The following is an 18751-nucleotide window of genomic DNA, read 5'->3' as shown; positions in this document are numbered from 1 at the left end:
AGACATGATTAGGAGTAATGTGGGCTTGTAGAAGGCAACCAAGGAAAGATGATGTATTAACAGAGGAACCAGAATGAAGGTAAGGAACGTCAGAATTCCATCTACTCGTGTCTATGCTTCCTACCTCCTCCCCCGTTAGTGGAGACTGGGCTTGGGGAGGATAGAGTACAGGGCAGCCCAAATGGAATGATAGTTAAGGAGGCCAACACAGTCACTGGAGTCATTTCCAATATGAATATCTGCAGCAAATCTAAAACTTCTAACACTAGTTATCACAGATGCTGTTGGTGATCCACTCAGATCCCCTTTTCTGGGAGAGTGGGCAGGTCTCTCAGCTTCTCAGTGTTGGCTGCAATCAACTCACCCTCCTCTTGGGAATTGCCCTTGGCCTATATGAACCGCGGTGCGCTGGTCAATATTTACCAACCAGCTCTCTGGGGAAAAAAGGCCCTGTTGTGTAGCATTGGCAGATTTCTCTGGTATAAACACACTTACCATGGGGATTTCAAGTTACCAACTTGATGTCACTGAATGTAGAGGTGGGAAGAGATGTTCGGATGGGCTCTGGAAAGCCAGTGTAAGCGAGCTTTCCAGTGCATCACTGCACATGAGCCGCCTTGCCTGGGAACACCAGCAATGTTATACCCCACTTAGTCTGCCTCCCTGGCCCATGAGGGTAAGTAGAAGGCTGCAAGAACAGTGGTGCCATTCATGCTCAAGAGCTCCCTGTGGGATCTGGCTCCAGTTGGACTCCAGGTGGACTCCCATCTTTGCTGAACTTCTTCCCTGCCCTGCTGCCCCCACTCCTTTGCAGTTCTCACTTGAGAACACTTCCTCAGCAATTCATTGGTTCTGGAAGCTGTATCTCAGGCTCTAAAAACTTGGGCTTGGGGAAGCACTGGACTCTGAAGGGGTGATGCAACACTTAATTTGAACTGATAATTTTGCCCAAATCTTATTCTATCAGAATCTCTCAAGCTCAAAATAAATAATTTGGGAGTCTTCAAGCACTGAGCTGATTTCTATATTCAAACCTACCTAGCACACGGGCACTAAATAGTAACTATAAAGAGCTATATATACTGCATAATCCCTCCTATGCCAGCACAAGCCATGCATGTTTCTTCTAGTGAGAAATCAGTGAAAATAGCTACTTGGCTTAAAAGAAAAAAAGTCGCTTCTCTCAACTTGAAATAAAAAAAGAAGAAATATTTCCTGAATATTTCAGAGGAAAATGCAAAATAGGAAAAATCTCTGCTCCACTGAATTTGATGTGAGGCATATTTGTGATATGAAGGTGGGAGAAAATATTTTCAGGAGGTGAGATGCTGCTAGTTTGACAGGTTTCCATTGACTCCAACGCATCACATGGTATGTGTGTGTGTTTTCACTTCTTGGTAAAAATGAGATCATGCACCTTCATCATATGATATCATATGTAGACATGTTTTGTATATATGGTCAGAGCATATGGGTTTCAGGGCTAAGGGCCAGAAATGACTAATATTATATTGTGTCACATCTGGTGAAGATCTTAGTAAACAGAGAAAAGAATCTGTTCAGAACACGAAGTAGGCAGCATTAGCAAAATGTCTTACTGAATAGACACCAGGTTTATTGTATGAAAAAAACAGATGCTAGGCTGAACTAGCTAATCTCTGAACATTTTTTATTTACCTTTTTAATAAAAATTGTATATATACATATATATATATATACACTTAATTTGAACTGATAATTTTGCCCAAATCTTATTCCATCAGAGTCTCTCAAGCTCAAAATAAATAATTTGGGAGACTTTAAGCACTGAGCTGATTTCTATATTGTGCGCAATATAGAAATCAGGTGTGCAACATGAGGATTTGATATACACATGCATTGTTAAATGACTCCTAAGGTAAAATTAACCTATTCATCTACTGAGAGTTAGCATTTTCTTGTTGTTGGTGAAAGCACCTGAAATCTACTGTCTTTGCAAATTTCCAGTATTCAGTAGGGCATTATTAATGATCATCATTATGGTCTACATTAGATCTATATGCCTACTCATCCGACGTAACTACAACATTGGGGTAGGGAGGTGGGGAAATGGAAAAATAAACTGGCTGCTCTTAACTTTTCATACAGTTTAGATCTTGGCCCTAACATAGTACAGAACAGGGATTAGAACACCTACATTCTAAAATGATAAAAATATGAGATATTGGAAAGAAATGGATTATTTTAATTATTCTTTTTTTTCTCAGTTCAAGTTTAATAGAAACAACAAAAGACAAAAAGCAATGCCCTGCTACTGTACATAACAGGTGGCCTGCCCCATAACAGCTCAGGCCCTTCTCTCCAGAGGAAGAAAGGCTGGCCTCCCCAACCCCTGCAGGAAAGCCCTGTCCTGTCCCCATACCACATCTGCACAGAGTCTAATGTCTTACGTTCTAAGCATGACAATAGTACAAAAGAGATTTTGTTTTCATGGCCACCCACTGCAGCCCAGCCCTAAAATGACCTGGCGCTCACTTCTGCTTAGAGAAATATTCTTTGCTCTTCTGGACATCAGGCTTGATGGTATCACTGCCAGGCTTCCAGCCAGCTGGGCACACTTCCCCATGCTTGTCAGTAAACTGGAAGGCCTGAACCATTCGCAGAGTCTCATCCACAGAGCAGCCGACAGGAAGGTCATTTACCGTGATCTGCCTAAGGATACTGTTATCATCAATGATAAAGAGGCCCCTGAACGAGATGCTTTCATCAGCCTTTAAGACTCCATAGTCCTGAGCAATGGTACGCTTGGGGTCTGATACCAAGGGAATGTTCATGGGTCCCAGTCCTCCTTGTTTCTTGGGTGTGTTGATCCATGCCAGGTGACAGAAATGAGAATCCACAGAAGCACCAATCACTTGACAGTTGAGTTTCTTAAATTCTTCTGCCCTGTCACTGAAAGCAATGATCTCTGTGGGGCACACAGAAGTGAAGTCAAGAGGGTAAAAGAAGAATACAATGTATTTTCCTTTGTAGTCAGTAGGCTGAGGCCTTTGAATTGGAGGTCTGGCATAATAGCCCTGGCTTTGAAGTTGGGGGCAGGATGCCCAATTTTGGCATTTCCTGAAGACATCTTGCTATCAGCAGCTCTGAGAACAAAAACGCCCAAGACAAGGCAGGAAGAAGACACCATTTTAATTATTCTTAATGCTTCATGAGACATTAATAAGGTTGCTTCTATACGACATTAAATTTTCATAAGAAAAAATTGGGGCACCTGGGTGGCTCAGTCGGTTAAGCATCGGACTCTTGATTTCAGCTCAGCTTATGATCTCAGGCTCCTGGGATTGAGCCCTGCGTCAGGCTCCACACTCAGCAGGGAGTCCGCTTGAAGATTCTCTCCCTTTGCCTCTCTCCCCACTCACACACACACTCTCTCTCTCAAATAAATAAATAAATAAATAAATCTTTAAACAAATAAATTTTCATAAGAAAAATGAAAAGTCTGATTGTTGCTCAGATGTTCAATTGTTAATGATGCATAGACTCCCCAAATCACACCTTTTTTCTAGTTTTCCAGTTTTAATGTAATTCTTTTGTTTCAGAAAAGCAGAATAAGAAGAAAATTTGTATTTTCTTAAGTCCTTCACACAAATTCCACTTCATTTTTTCCCCTGAAATGATGGGGAAATTATTTTTATTTTCAGACCAAAGCTACCTGGTTTCTAGGCAACAATGGCCCTTTAACTGGACTCAGAGTCTCTGAAGTTCAGGTAGGGAGAGCTTGGCTGGTCTATGCAGCCAAATGACCAGGCTTACAAGGAGAAGACTGGCCAATTTCAGAGCCTTCTTGGAGAGAATGCACAACCGATATCAGATTTTTAATATCAAAATTCAGAACTCTTGGGTATATGACTGTTTCTGTGTCACCCAGGTATTCTGCCAGCTTTATCCTCTAGACTGTGATGGAGACACTTGTTCTGGAATGCTTGAGAGATAACACAAAGTGGGAGAAGTAAAAATTAGGTTTCGTGTTTTTCCCTTTTTTCTTGCTCTTCTACCTCATTTTTAGACGAATGGCAAAAGAGCTGAACTACAAGCAGTGTAAGTGAGTACGACATTTTGTCACCTATTTGAAAGGACAGTTAATTTGCCAAATGCCTGTTGGTTTCATCTATGGAATCAAGTAACCAGACAACGAAGATGGTACCATGTGATTGATACTTAACACCCATGAAATTCCTGGGGGAATTCATCTGCCTCTAAATTCATTAGATTTCTTGAGTCAATTCCCCACATACTCTCTCATAAAAATTGTGCTCAGTCCTCGGATAACTTGAATTTTCTTTTATTTAAGTGTTGCCACCGAAATCATAGAATTGTCAATCCTTCTAAAATGTATGAAAGGGGAGTACCTATTTCACCCTGATGCAGAAGACAGAAGGCACGGATTCCTCGGTCACATGAACCCAGGACCAGGAGGAAGGAGGGAGGAAAGCAAAGTGGGGACAGAGGAATGGGACAAGGTGAACGGGAGAAAGGAGACAGGGGAGGGGAGAAAAGGGTAGGAGAGCAAGACAGAATGAGAAGAGGAAGGTAAGTGAAGGGGAGGAAGGGAGAGAGAGAGAGACAGAGAGATAGAGAGAGACAGAGACCAAGAAGCAGGAAGGGAAAGCAAAGTCTTTTCTAATACTCACAAGAGGAATAAAGAAAGCCACAGAACTAGATGTATTTATAAAATACTAAAGCCAACATCCAGGTGTTTCCTTCAAATGCTTGCCTAATGACTGCATTGATTTTCTGGGTGATGTCAAGAGGGATACATTACAAGCAACTGCTGAGATGCTGAGCAGTAATCCTGAGCCCAGCTCTAAGCCCGGCGACTGTGCATGAGAACCTGACGCCAACCACAGAACGCCTTTGCTCTGAGCCCATTCCCAACTTAGGATACAGCATCGGTCTCACATTTTGCTTATCTTTCATCACAAGGCCCTGAAAACTTCCACTGCCTGCAAAACGCTCTGCTCTGAGCATAAACACAATTACCTTGGCCTCGTTTCTTTATCTTTAATCAAAGTCCTTTCTTGTAACATTCATTTTGCCCTGGATCCTCCATTTTAGCAACTCAGAGCAAAATATCCTAAAGGAGAAAGAGTCCAGTATCCAACACTTTGGGGAGTAATTTTGATAGCGGATGAGAAAGAGGAGAAGGCAGGTTTCTTCCAAACCAATGCTAGGGCTTTAAAGGGAGTTCTCCTTTCAGAGGTAAATCCTCATTCCGGGGTCAGCCTCAAACAAACATATTCTGTGTGCCCATCTAACCATTGTTCGTAGTTTCTAGATCAGAAGGGGGATTCCAGGCCAGGTCAAGGCTCTCGTCTGATGCTTGAGCTGGTTCTAGAGTAGCATGTGGACTTCAGTGCCTGCTGGAACTCTTTTTGTGCTGGGGTTCTCAATGAAACACATGGAGGTCATTCACCCTTCACATGGCTTGAGCCCTTATTTTGAAATAAAGTCTGGTTCATGCCATTTCCAAACACCAGCACTCGTTTTTGGTGTCTGAGGCCGCACAGGACAGGTATAATTAGAAGGCACCTGTAATTATATCTTAAAATGTCATCCTTTCAGATAGAATTGAATACAGAACGTACAGAATGGTTGATTCTTCTCATCGCTACTTTGTTCCCCTTTTTCTGCGTTTCACTTTGTCAACATCTTTTCCATTAGTTATTCTAACCATCAACACTGAGGGATCTGACTGCAATATCCTAGGTACCCTCTTCTCCCTGAAGGTTATTATAGGACAATGACCTCACTTACAGAGGAGTACCTTATGTACTATGTAATTAGGTTGAATTTGTCTCTTGGCATCTTCCCTGTGTTATTTACTCATGCCAATCACATTATCCATTAACTTCCTCTACTTTTTTCACATGTAGTGATTTTACAACAAATCCAGCCCACTCTGAATCTGTGCAGCTTTTTATAAAGATGGGCCTGAGAGGAAAGCTTTACCTTCATGCCGACTGAATTTCAAACTCTCGGATAGGGGTTGCTGGCAAGGTGGTTCTGGATTCGTATTCTGTCATCGCTTCTCGGCCTTTCGGCTAAGATCAAGTGTGGATTCGTATTCTGTCGTCCACTTCACCTCTCAGCATATATGTTACTGATTCTAAAGTAAATATTAGTTTCTTTGATGGAGAAACTCTGGTGGGATTAGGTTGTGTTCTCTCACTAACGGCCACAACATCTCTGATGGCAGTTACCACAGTCTCAAAGTTCATATGTTCAAATCCTAATCCCTAAAGTGGGGTATTAAGAGGTGGGGCCTTTGGGAGGTGATTAGGTCATAAGGGCAGAGCCCTCCTGATCCGGGCTGGTGCTCCTAGAAAAGATGCACCACAGAGCTCCCTGGCCGCTCACACCACGTGGGGACTCAGCAAGAAGGCGCCGGCTGTAAACAAGGACGGGGGGCCCTCCCCAGAATGTGACCATGCCCCTGCCTTGATCTTGGACTTCCCAGCTTCCAAAACTGTGAAGTCCATTCTTTAGAAGCCACCCCGTCAGTGACAGTTTGTTCCAGCAGCCCAAAGGGATGAAGCCAGTAGCTAACAATTGTAGCACATTTCCTTCTCCACCAGCTGCCGATCTGAGAACTCGAATGACCACCTGCCTACTAAGTGTGTTACTTCATGTAATTCCCTCCACCACAACCACCACAACCCTGCAAGGTGGGTACAATTACGGTCTCTCTTTTACAGAGGAGGGAACTGAAGCTCAGAGAGGTTAGGCTTCTCATATTTGGGTGGTTAGTGGTAAACCTAAAATCCAAACCCAGAGCAGAACATCTGTGGGTACCTATCCCTCCCAACCCGCCAAACAAAGGTCTACATTGTCTTAATGTTCCTTCTCCCTGTAACTGTAACTTTAAAAGACCTTCTCGTTCTGCCACCCTAAACTCATTCTGGACCTTATTCTCCCTGAAATGATTTTCACAGGTTCCTTCCACTTTCATCGTCCTCCTTGGCTATAAAGCCCTTTCTCTCACATCTCTTCCCTGCCATTTAAAAACATTATTTTTGGCAAAACTCCCTGTGCAGCCACATCTGTAGCCTTAGCTCCTACCATTTCCTTTTTTTGAGGTATCATCATTTGTAATTGTATTACCATAATTTCATTTTTAAGAGCTTCTTAGTCCTCTAGAGTTACCTTCCATGAGGCAGAGAGATCACATCTACTTTAACTATGATAGTTCAAAAATCTGCCTTTTGAAGATTTTAGGATCCATGTCTGACAATGCTTATCAGCATTTTTTTTTCCTTTGGAATACCGTATGTTCTAAGATAATACATCCACTTTCTTCCAGAATTTTACTGTCCATTCCATATCACCGAGCTGCTTTTCCTTGTTGGTTAGAATTAGATTCAAATAAAGAGACCCTTTATTGTTTCCTTCTGAGAAAGGATATTGTCAGTATGGCAAGTCAAAAAACTTATCAAACCACAAAATACAAATGAGTAAGAATCACATTCACTTCTTCATCAGCTCTTAGAGATCTACTGTATCCCACAAGCACACGTAAAATTATAGGTATCATTTCCATACCAGAGCTTCAGTATAAAAAGACCCGTGGTACTTAAAGATAGCTAATGAGTTCCAAATGGGAAAGAATACTTATCTATGAAAGTTTAATATCAGTTATCCAATAAAAACCAGCACCACAGTAACATATTTAGATGGCAAAATGGATCCTTACATTTTCTTTAATCTTTCACATGGGGAGTCAGAACATCTAACATTTAAAGACCCTCCTGCAAACAGTATTTCATTCCACCTACCTGTCCACGCTAGCTCACATTCTAGCACCTCCATAAAGCCTGGTTCAGCCAACCCAACTTCTTACCACCATTAAATATTAATGTCAAAATGATTGATTTGCTAATTAATCATTTCATTGTTTCCTTAGGTTCTCTTCCACTATTATCTCAAATAGTTATTTAAATCAGCTACTGTGATTTAATTTCTGTATCTCCATATTTTCTCCCCTAATATATCATGAAGTCCTTGAAGGAACATAAATGCCTTACTCATAAAAGGTTTCTAAACATAGCAATGTAAACACTGCAATGATTAATTGTGGTCAACTAAATTTTGCTATCTGGTTCATGGTGGAAATTTAAAAAATAGAGAAGTGATAAGATTTTAGGCACCCAACCAATTCACAGTCATTATTTTTTTCAACATATTTTGACCATGTTTCAGGAAAAGTACAATAATCGAAAATTTAGTTTCTAATGGCAGATTCTGTTGATGGCAAGGTTACTTTTCATCATGGGACTTTCTCATATTTTTCCCACCTTAAGCGAAAGCAACTTTTCACTAATTCCACATAAACCTTTTGTTTGGTGATCAAAGATAATCTTGGTTCAGTTCAAATCAACCAGCCTCATCATAGATAACCTCAGGGATATAAAATGAAAATATGAAAGCACATTTATCATGAGGAGCCCTTAATCTAAGATGGGGAGATGAGGCAAGTAAGACTAATATACTATAGAAGCCAAGGTTCAGGTCCTAAATGAAAGATAAGCAAGTTGCTTAAGGAGGCAAATGAGGAGGGATTTCACCAGTCATGAAAGACATCCAGAGGAGCATCATGGCAGAGGCGGCACTGGTGCCAGAGAGATTGAATAATAAAAAGGTAGGGATGGGGAGTGCTGAGGTCCAGAGGTACATCAGGTGAAGGGTTACATTGTGGCCAAAGCACAGATCACAGGGAAAGGTGAGATACAGTCAATTAAGAAAAAAGCATCACAATCTCACTGGGAACAAAACGTAGGCATAAGATGTAAGATGAATAAGGCTCTGGAGGGAAGATTTGGGGCCATATTGCAAGGACTATGAATGCCAGGTTGAGACGTTTATACCTAATTTTATAGGAAATGATGAGTTTTATTACCTCATATTCATTTAATGGGAAATTTGCAAATGGTCATGTAGATAAAGGGTATAGCCTTGCATAGGATGTCTTCTTCTTGCCCCTTCAAATCTACCTTCACCTTGCCCTGTGGCCTGGAGGCTGGCTTAGGTAGACTGAATCAACAGTCTTGTCTTAGTCTCTGACTTCTCCCCAGAGGGAGCCTGACAAAGTGGGGGTGGGGAGGAGTGTAGCTGGGGGTCTTTCGTCCTCAGCTCCATCCCTGTGGTTGCGTGAGCTGCAACCAGTCTCCTTGAAAGGGTCATCTTACATTCTGGAAGTCAGAGGTCAAAAATCAGTTTTGCTGGGCTAAAATCCAGGTTTTAGCAGGGCTGTGTTCCTTCTGGAGACTCTAGGGAAGAATCTGTTTCTTTGCCCTTTTCCAGCTTCTGGAGGCAGCCCATATTCTTTTGGCTCATGGCAATGCATAACCCTGATCTTGCTTCTTTTGTCACATCTTCTCTGCCTTGGACTCCCCTGCCTCTGTCTGTTCCTTATGAGAACCCTGTGATTGCATTGGGCCCATCAGGATAATAGAGGATAATCTTCCCATTTTAAGATGCTTACCTTAATCGCATCTTCCAGATACCTTGTGCCATGTAAGATATCATATTTATAAGTTCTGGGGATCAGGATATACATATCTTTAGGAGAGGGCGTTATTCCCTCTACCATATTTGCCAACTCTGTTATGTTTGCCTAAAATGAAGGGATGAATTAAAAATCTATAGGTGTTTTTCAGATTATTAAATTAATGCAAGCTTGATACAGAAAATCTAGAAGCTTTAGGAAGGTTGAAAGAAACAATATTACTCTTAATCTTGGTCTCTTCTATGCGTAGCATGGGTGCTTTTTAAATACATAGGGATCATTAAGTGAATGACTTTAGAGGTTACCTTTTATATTTAATTCTCGTGAGCAAGGCCCATGTCACTGACTACTGAGATGTCCATTTTATTAAAAGACCTAAAAGATGGGGAAGGATGCCAGAACTGATTTTTGGTTAAAATGGTAGGATCAGCAAGTGATTTTAGACTCAGTTTTAATGTTCTTTCTTCTTTTAGATGTTTCAGATCAGCAGAGAGGTTATCTACAAACCATATCTCTTCCATGAACACTAACCTCACCTCTTAATCCAGAAACCCTTCAGCACCCACCTGTATCAGACAAATATCTAGAGGAACTACTATATCCCAAAATGATCAAGCCAGGCCATTTAGATTTTGCTATTCAGTAACATTCACACTCTACACTGTTATTTTCAAATTACACCAAGAAGCTTACTTAGGTGAATAGCACACAGAATTTAATACACAAACACTTAACGTATACTCACTTTGACATGAGGAAAAAGACAAGGAAGGTAAAAATATATGTGAATCTGTACAAGTCCATTGACTACCAATGGTCTCCATTTTTAAAAGAGTCAATCAGGCTTGAACTGAGCTTAAAATACCAGTTGTCAGAATCCAATTTACCACATACAGGGATTTTAAATGATCTGAGACCGTGAAGGAAGAATTATCTCCACCTGCCTACTCTAATTCCTGAGTTGACTCAGTAGCTTTTTCTAGAAGAGATTCATTAGCTCCAAGATTAAAAAAAAATGTTTAGACTACTAGGAGTTAAGTTGAATGGGGTCCAGGGTGGGAGACTGATTCCAAGTAAGATTCTTATGACCATACACAACCCAACCCTAAGTGAGTATTGTCTGAAAAGCACAGTTATTTTAAATTTTGTCCATAAGAGTCCTATGTGTCAGATACGAACAACTAGGTAAAAAAAAAACCACTCTCCTTCAAGAAAAAAAAAACAAACAACCCAAACATTGCTTAAGAATTACCATTGAAAAGAAGCAACCTAAAAAAAAAAAAAGAAATACCATTATTCAAGTATAATGAATATACTTTGTTATCCAAGACACAACATGTTTTGATTGACATCTAACTATTATTATTCTTTGTATTTTTGCATTCAGGTTGAATTTCAGCCCTTGCTCATGCTAAGATAAGCCCTTAATTCATGATTTGAGCCCCATGCCAGGTCAGTCACATTAAAACGAACACAGCAACACAAGTCCGAGATTGCAGCAACGCTGCTTCATGGGTTTGGGCATAAGGTTCACTGAAACACGAGCAGGAATCATGTTCATGGATAAGAATGTGACATTAAACACATAATGACTGGGATGCATTTAACATGCTGATACCCAGCAGATCTCCGACTTCACAACGTGGCACCTTGCCCACATTCTAAAAAACCTCCCAGTCTTACAGGGTGGTCTTTAAACCTTTTGATTTAGATACACATTTCTTCAAGGCAAAACTAAATTCACAGCAGTGATTTGAATACTCACTTCCAAAATAAGTCTCCAACTCATTAAACACCACCTTTAAAAAGCTGGCAAACATAATTTAGCTATTGTCTATCACGTTTAGACATTTCATTACCAGTTAGTTTATCCTCCTACCATCTATATTTTATTTTCCACCTTTTGCTAATGCAAGGGAAGCCATCAGACAGTTCTCAGCTCTTCAAACAGCTGACAACACAAATCGTGCCAGATATAAATATTTACATCGTCAAAAGTAAATGTTTCCAAAATTCCAAACTCCAATGCATTTGAAAATTGATTTGGATCAGGTACACTTTACTGAATTGGAAATATAAAAAAAAAACAAAACTCTGTCAACAACAAAAAAATACCAAACCAAAACATGAGTGCTTTTTAACATCAGGCTATCCCCCCATCTCTTCTTTCCCAATAAATTTTAGGGAGAAGTGTCTTGAGTTAATTATTTTTTTTCTTTCACATCAATATTTTCCTCTAAGATGGGCTGATGGAAAAGTGAAAATTATGTGACCATTATTTGTGTTAGCTTGCCACCTTTCTCATCCCATGTCCAACGTACTCTTAACCTAAAAATGCTTCAATTGCTTGCTGTAACTCAGGAAAAAGATTCAGTTCCTTAACACAGCCTCTAAATTTGGCCCCATCTTCCTTTTCCATCCTTACCTCCCTCCTCCACCTCTTTGATCTCTGTGCTTCAGTCTTGGTGGTCATCCTGTAGCTGATTTCTGGAACTCAGGCCCCAGCCCTCATTCTGCATTTTTACTGCTTCTCACTTTGTCTAGAATACAATTATTCTCTCCATCACCCTCTCCAAGAAGGAAAGAAGGATCGAAAAGTCAAAACTGCAACTTGCCCTTTCGGAGTCCTGGTCAGTGAGCCTGTCCATGCTCATGACTTGAAGGAGAGAGGTACGTATAGAACCCATGGCAAGTTTCCTTTAGAGTTTATAAAAATAAAACTTCAAATCGAATGATAATTGAGATAGGTTAATTTCTATGGAATCAGAGCAATAAACTACATGACCTACATAGGACTTTTCTAGAAAAATGCTTCTCAAGTCATATTTAAAATAGCACACAAACACTACATAGAGAAATAGTCTCAATTACGTGCAATGCCTTTTAAGGCCCGCTTTGTGACCTGAGTCAAAGTCACTAACATCTCCGAAAACAGTCATCAGACTTTGGGTTTGTTTGTTTGGTTGGTTTTTCGGTGACAGTTATATATTAGGAAAAAATACATCCCGATATATCAGAAGTGGAAAAACTTTCTTACAAACTCCATGGTAAGTAAGGCAAACAGACTGTGTAAGTAGAGAGCAGAGCCCAAGGAACGCAAACCCTGGAGAATTGGCTGCCAGCAGTAACAAAAGTTGTTCATAATTTTAATCTCAATTTCTTAGACACAAATGATTTTCCATTCCTCTTGAGTTCACAATAACTAAATCACCTTCAAATACAATTTGCTGTGTGTGTGTATTTCCCACCTTCAATGAACTACTCAACAGTAAAAGGTAGCCAAAAAGAAATTAACCCACAAGAGAAATGCTAGAGCCCAGCAACAAGAAGACCCCATGGGCATTATATCCTTCCGAAAATTAAGGAGGAGCACATCGCGGGGGGCGGTGGGGAAAGGAGAGATGCTGGTGTGAGAATCACAAAGCATAACTCAGCATTTCTGGGCAGGAGCTAGGATTCTTAGCCAGCCAAGATGTCCCTAGAAAGATTAATTATTGATTTTCTTATAAATCATCTAAGGTGATTGTTTGTTTTTCCTTCCAAGATGATACATTTCTGATTTTACTTTTGTTAAAACAAATTTTCCCCCACTTTGTTGAGGTTAAAAGAAGCCCCAGTAAAGAGGTTTCTGAGAGGAGGGATTTTTCCCAGCGTGATACGCTTGGGAAGCAACATTGCTCTCTGACCTTCATGGGGTACCAAGGGATAGGGCCTCGGGCAACCTCCAGGGGGCACAAAGTAATTAGAATGAGGGTTTGACTAGCTAAGGAGAGAAAGCACAATTTAGACATAATTGGTTATGTAATTAGACCAACTGCCTATTGGTTGGCAGTAGGCCTGAGGTCTGTGATTTTACTCCTAGATGGAAAGACAAACTCATCACAGAGATGGAGACCCAGAAGACTAGCTTTCAGAATCAGCATCTCCCGGCGTCCTTAACTTCGCAATGGAAGCAACATGGCTGCTTACCTTCCTGCCCCCAGTGTTGATGCGAAGGGGCGTCAGAAAGGGGTCGAAGATCATGTGACTGGTCTCTATGTTGACCGGTGACTGCCGTTTCCCCACAGAGCAAAGATTCCAAGCTGAGTTCACCAATCCCCAGAAAGAAGGAACTAGAAACAGAAAGAAATTGTAGAATTAGTCTGGGTGGAAGTTTCGAAAAACAATGCAAAAAGAGCCATGGCACCAAAGTGGTGACATCAGAGAGAGCCACCGATGTTTCCCACCCATAGAGACACTTGGGTGTCACTAGGGTATTTTCTTGGCCTGGATCGTGGTCCATTTCTCTAAGTTTTACCTTCAGATTTTGTTTCAGACCCACTCATCTTGGGGCCTCTTTGATGAGTACAGTTAGCATTAACGCCTTAATGGGAAGAAGGTGTAGTCCACCCACATCATCTTTTGAAGTACACCAAATATTTAGTAATGCCTGAGCTGATGCTATGCTTTTCCGTGTGGCAGGAATGATATGGGAATCACCCTTGTTCTATATAGAAGGTATTTAAAGCTTTTAAAAGAAAGTAGCATTTTGAGTGAAATAAGTCAGAGAAAGACAGGTATCATATGACTTCACTGATATGAGGAATTCTTAATCTCAGGAAACAAACTGAGGGTTGCTGGAGTGGTGGGGGTGTGGGAGGGATGGGGTGGCTTGTGATAGACATTGGGGAGGGTATGTGCTATGGTGAGCACTGTGAATTGTGCAAGACTGTTGAATCACAGATCTGTACCTCTGAAACAAATAATGCAATATATGTTAAGAAAAAAAAAAGAAGAAGAAGATAGCAGGAGGGGAAGAATGAAGGGGAGTAAATCGGAGGGGGAGACGAACCATGAAAGACTATGGACTCTGAAAAACAAACTGAGGGTTCTAGAGGGGAGGGGGGTGGGGGGATGGGTTAGCCTGGTGATGGGTATTAAAGAGGGCACATTCTGTGTGGAGCACTGGGTGTTATGCACAAACAATGAATCATGGAACACTACATCAAAAACTAATGATGTAATGTATGGTGATTAACATAACAATAAAAAATTTAAAAAAAAGAAAGTAGCATTTGACATATACAAGGTGTTATTCTGTGGGTTGTCAAAACCAAACTGAGGGAATGAATGACTTTTATGACTCCCAATCAATGCCAGACAGGAGCTTGGCAAAATGACTTTGTATTTGTTTAATCCAGCAACTGTGTCACTAACCTAATGTACCAGCAGCTTAAGAATGTGTTCATTTGATAGGCAGGAAAAAAATGACATGGAGTGCTGGGTGCAAATATCCAAAGGGGAATCATCTACTCATCTTCCGTGTCCCATTAAAACATCTATGAAAATAAATTTCTAAGGCAATTTCCAGTTCTCTTCTGTTTAAGAAAGTTAGTAGGGCAGGGGGAACCAATTACTAATTTTATGTCAGTGAAGATCACAGACTATATCTTCAGCTTTTTCCTGCCCCCGTCCCCTGTGCTCAGTATTTCCACTGAGGCTCTGGATCCATGTGTCCAATATGTGGCCAAGAGCTTGTATGGTTATCATTCACTCATCCATCCACAGTGTCCATGAACAGTACAGTGAGTTCCTTTTGCAGGTCCAGCCCTGGGTTAGGTGAATTTCAAGAAGGCAGACATGTATGACTACCACACTGCGGGCAGTTGGAGGGCTTGGAGGGTTGCAGAACAAGGTGAGTGGGTTATGAATCTCTAGGTGAGGGGCACCAAACCCTGATAGAGTGGTAGTGGAGTTAGGGAGTGATTCCTAGAGTAGTTGAACCTAACAATCAAGTCACAACCCTCTCAAATGCACCTGTCCTCTCAGGAACTCAAATTTAATTCAGCCTTCACTTTAAGCAGCCATCATTCCTTCTCATGTCACGGATGGAGAAAATTGAGGCAAGAGAGGAGTAGTGCAAATACCTGCCAAAGAGACTCTATAAAAGACCCATAATTCAGGAGAAGAATCGAGCTGGATGGTATGTCTAGTACCATTGAAATCCAAAATTCTACCAACCTTTTATTTGTTACAGGCTGTTGTTGGGCAAAAGTGGGAGAAAAACCAAAAACAAGTTCCTCAGATTCTTAGAAAAATGTTTCAGCACCAAAATAAGGGGGGCTCCCTTGTGAAATATAACAAATAGTTAATTTGGCTTAACCCATGGCAGTAAGCCCATTGGGTGGTTCCATTCCTTTTGGTTTAAGGAGTTTGAATTGGGTTTCTATCTCTAACCGATTTTCAAATGGCAGCCATGGGTAGAGTAATAAAGGGAGAAAAAGAAGCAGAGGGGGTGGGGTAGAAAGAAGAGAAGAACCTGTACATGTGTTCCTTCGCACTTTCATTTCCCATCATTATTTAAGTTATGTTATCCCTGCAAGTCATTTAACATCTTTAGAAGGTAGCAGGCCCCAGCCAAATGATAATATTTAAGGAAGCTCTTGAATTAAACATGTATTTTTAAAAATATAAACTTCTGTCTCCTCTAAACTGCTATTTTTAAATCACTGACAATCCTATACTTATTCCCCAATCACTCAGCTTGTTATGCAAATAAAGTCCCCATCAGTGTCTGCTCCTACCCATCTTTGTCAGTGATGCACATAAACATGGCAGATGTGAGGATGCCAGGGATATGGCTATGGCCCTGCCCCAGACTGATAAATCATTTATCATTTGGGCTTTGGTTTGGTCTCTATAGCCTGTGTGGTAGGCTGAACAATGGTCCTCCTTCAAAGATGTTCACATCCTAAGATGTTACCTTCCATAATAAATGGTACTGTGCAGAAATGATTAAGTTAAGGGTACTGAGATGAGTAGATTATGCTTGATTGTCTGAGTGGGCCCAATGTAATCCCAAGGGTCTTTTTTAAGAGAGAGGCGTAGGAGGGTGAGAGGCATAGAGAAAAGATCTTGGGGTGGAAAGAGAGGACAGAAGACACTGGTATTGAAGATGGAGGAAGGGGATATAAGCCAAGGTGATCTCTAGAAGCTGGAATGGGCGAAGCAAGGGATTCCCCCCCAGAGCCTCCGGAAAGAACCCTGGCATACTGACCCTGATTTTTAACACCCCAACGTTCATTTTGGGCTTCTCACCCACAGAACTGTAAGATAATAAATTTGTGGTGTGTTAAGTCACTAAGTTGTAGTTCCTTGTTATAGCCACAGCAGGAAACTAATACAGCCCCCTTTGATCTTTAAAACTCTGTGAGACCATCACCTCTTTGACAGCCGGGCCATCTATGATGTCTGGGGGCTTTCCCCGGAAGGCAGCGGTATCATAAATGTAGTGAGAGTTAAGTGCAGGTTGCATCTCATCTAGTCCCTTGAAAATCATTACCAAAAATAATTCCAACCCTATAAATGGGTTGCAAGACTGCTAATATATGGCAACATGGGGAGGCAGATGCTGCGGGGCCTAGTAAACTTCACACCCCAAAAGCACCCCCACAAAAACACAAACAACAGAAACTTTATGCGAACATCTGCCTTGGCTTTTACTGGGCATGCCATTCTTATGACAAACAGTTTCAGGGTTTTATATTCCCACTTCACTGTCGAGGCCTATGTGTCTGGTTCTCACCACCCGCTCAGATGACGGAGGAATAGCTGTGAGCCCTCACCCCCATTCATAGCTCCACCCCTGAAGGGCTATCTAAGTTTACTCACTACTGGACTGCTCATTTTCAAATCAGCCATGAATTCACTGTCTTTCAGAAAGAGAAGCCACCTTACGGATCATCTGGCCTGAACACATACATGAAATTAAGGCCTTAGCACCAGAGGGTCAAGTCCTTCCTTCCCAGCAGGCTCCACACGAGGGCAGATTATGGGAGCCAAGGAGTGTCAGAGTTAAGTGTTGCCTTGGCCATTGTAAGACTCTGCTCCCGTTTCTCTATTGGCAAATGAAAAGTGCCCTTTTTCCAGTTAAAATAAATTTCAAGCACAAAGGTTCAAACCGACCTGCTTTGAACGTCAACCATTGCAAACAAAATTTGGATTTTTAAAAAGCCATGCAACGATGGGTGTGTTAGATACAGAGACTTCAATCCAGGCAAGAGAGGAGGTGCTTGGGTCTCCTCTGCAGGGCCCTCGAGGAGATCTAATGGGCATGACTGCTCATGAAGAGCAGCTCCAGGGGTTGGTGTCCTGGGGCCAGCTGGGCTGGGGAAGGTTCTAGTCCAGGTGAAAGAAGCCAATGCTTTTAGAATCCGTAAGTGTTGGCACAATAATGAAGGTGTCAAAACTAGTCTAGGGTATTTAGGTGCCAAAAGGACCAGACTCAGATGTCTGCAAATGTGGTGTAATCTAGGTTCTAGGGAAATGCATTAGGAGAAAGCATCTGGAAACAGGAGGGCAGGGAGACTCCACGATTCCTGCGGCATGGGAGCGAGCCAGCAGATTTCACCTGCACAGCAAGGCTGAATGTGTGAACGAAGGTTTCAAGATTTAGAGTAAGAGGCTCTTCCTCTGGATTTGTGCAGAACATTATCCCCAGGATTCTGATACTTAACTGTCCTCCATGTTATTGATCCTTCAGGTTGATAAACACCCCATGTCACCCCTGGGAGCAGAAGTGGCATCAAGGGGTGCTATGTGTGGCTTCTACTTCCAATTTTAGAGAATCACTGTTGAATTCTTTTTCTCTTAGTTTCCATGACTGTCCCAATAAATCAAATTTTTAAAGCTCTCTGTCATTTTTTAAAAGCATCCGTTATTATGGCTTATTGGCTAATGCTGTGTCTTTTTCTAGCTCAACTGGTGCAACGTATTGTTAAGAAAAAAAACCCCACAAATGTAAATAAAGTAAAACTGAGTGAGAGTCACTCTAACCAGTTAATGGACAACTGGTCTGAAATTGTTTGAATGGCATCATCCCTGGCATCCTTTCCCCCACGGTCTTCTGATTTACATATAAACTAGAACACACAACAGACCTGGATATTTTTGTAAATTAATTTCCACAGAGCCCAAACAATGGCTTTTAACAGCTGCACCGCAGCTGTGTGCTATTTTGCCAAAACATCTCCCCCATGGCAATGCTGTGTTGTTACCATAAACTACAAATCCCAAACAGTCTCTTGGCTCTGGGTCCAGCGAGCTATGAAAAACGCCCAGTGACTGGGATTTCGGCTGCTTAAAATATGAGCCTTGGAAAATCCAAAGCAAAACCTATCAGCTGCTTGTTCAAAACCAGTGAACCAAAAAAATCCCCAGTTTACTTTA

General features: G+C 41.4%; 1 protein-coding gene and 1 pseudogene across 4 annotated transcripts in view; both read right to left on the bottom strand.

Annotated features, from left to right (window-relative positions):
• Positions 1-18751, bottom strand: part of CA10 (carbonic anhydrase 10) — a 540464-nt gene that overhangs the window by 285993 nt on the left and 235720 nt on the right. For all 3 annotated transcript variants that reach the window (XM_027568021.1, XM_027568019.2, XM_027568020.2), the window contains exon 4: positions 13514-13656. In XM_027568021.1, coding sequence (XP_027423822.1) covers positions 13514-13656 — 143 coding nt within the window. The remainder of the gene's footprint in view (positions 1-13513; positions 13657-18751) is intronic.
• LOC118356398 lies at positions 2244-13646 on the bottom strand (annotated as a pseudogene). Its single transcript, XR_004819707.1, has 2 exons — positions 13514-13646; positions 2244-3125 (listed from the first exon to the last, which is right to left on the bottom strand). The product of XR_004819707.1 is annotated as a peroxiredoxin-1-like (transcript).

Source organism: Zalophus californianus, chromosome 16 (assembly GCF_009762305.2).
Source record: "Zalophus californianus isolate mZalCal1 chromosome 16, mZalCal1.pri.v2, whole genome shotgun sequence".
NCBI lineage: Eukaryota > Metazoa > Chordata > Mammalia > Carnivora > Otariidae > Zalophus > Zalophus californianus.
The sequence above is the reverse complement of the archived record's forward strand: the minus strand, read 5'-3'. Positions and strand labels throughout refer to the sequence as shown.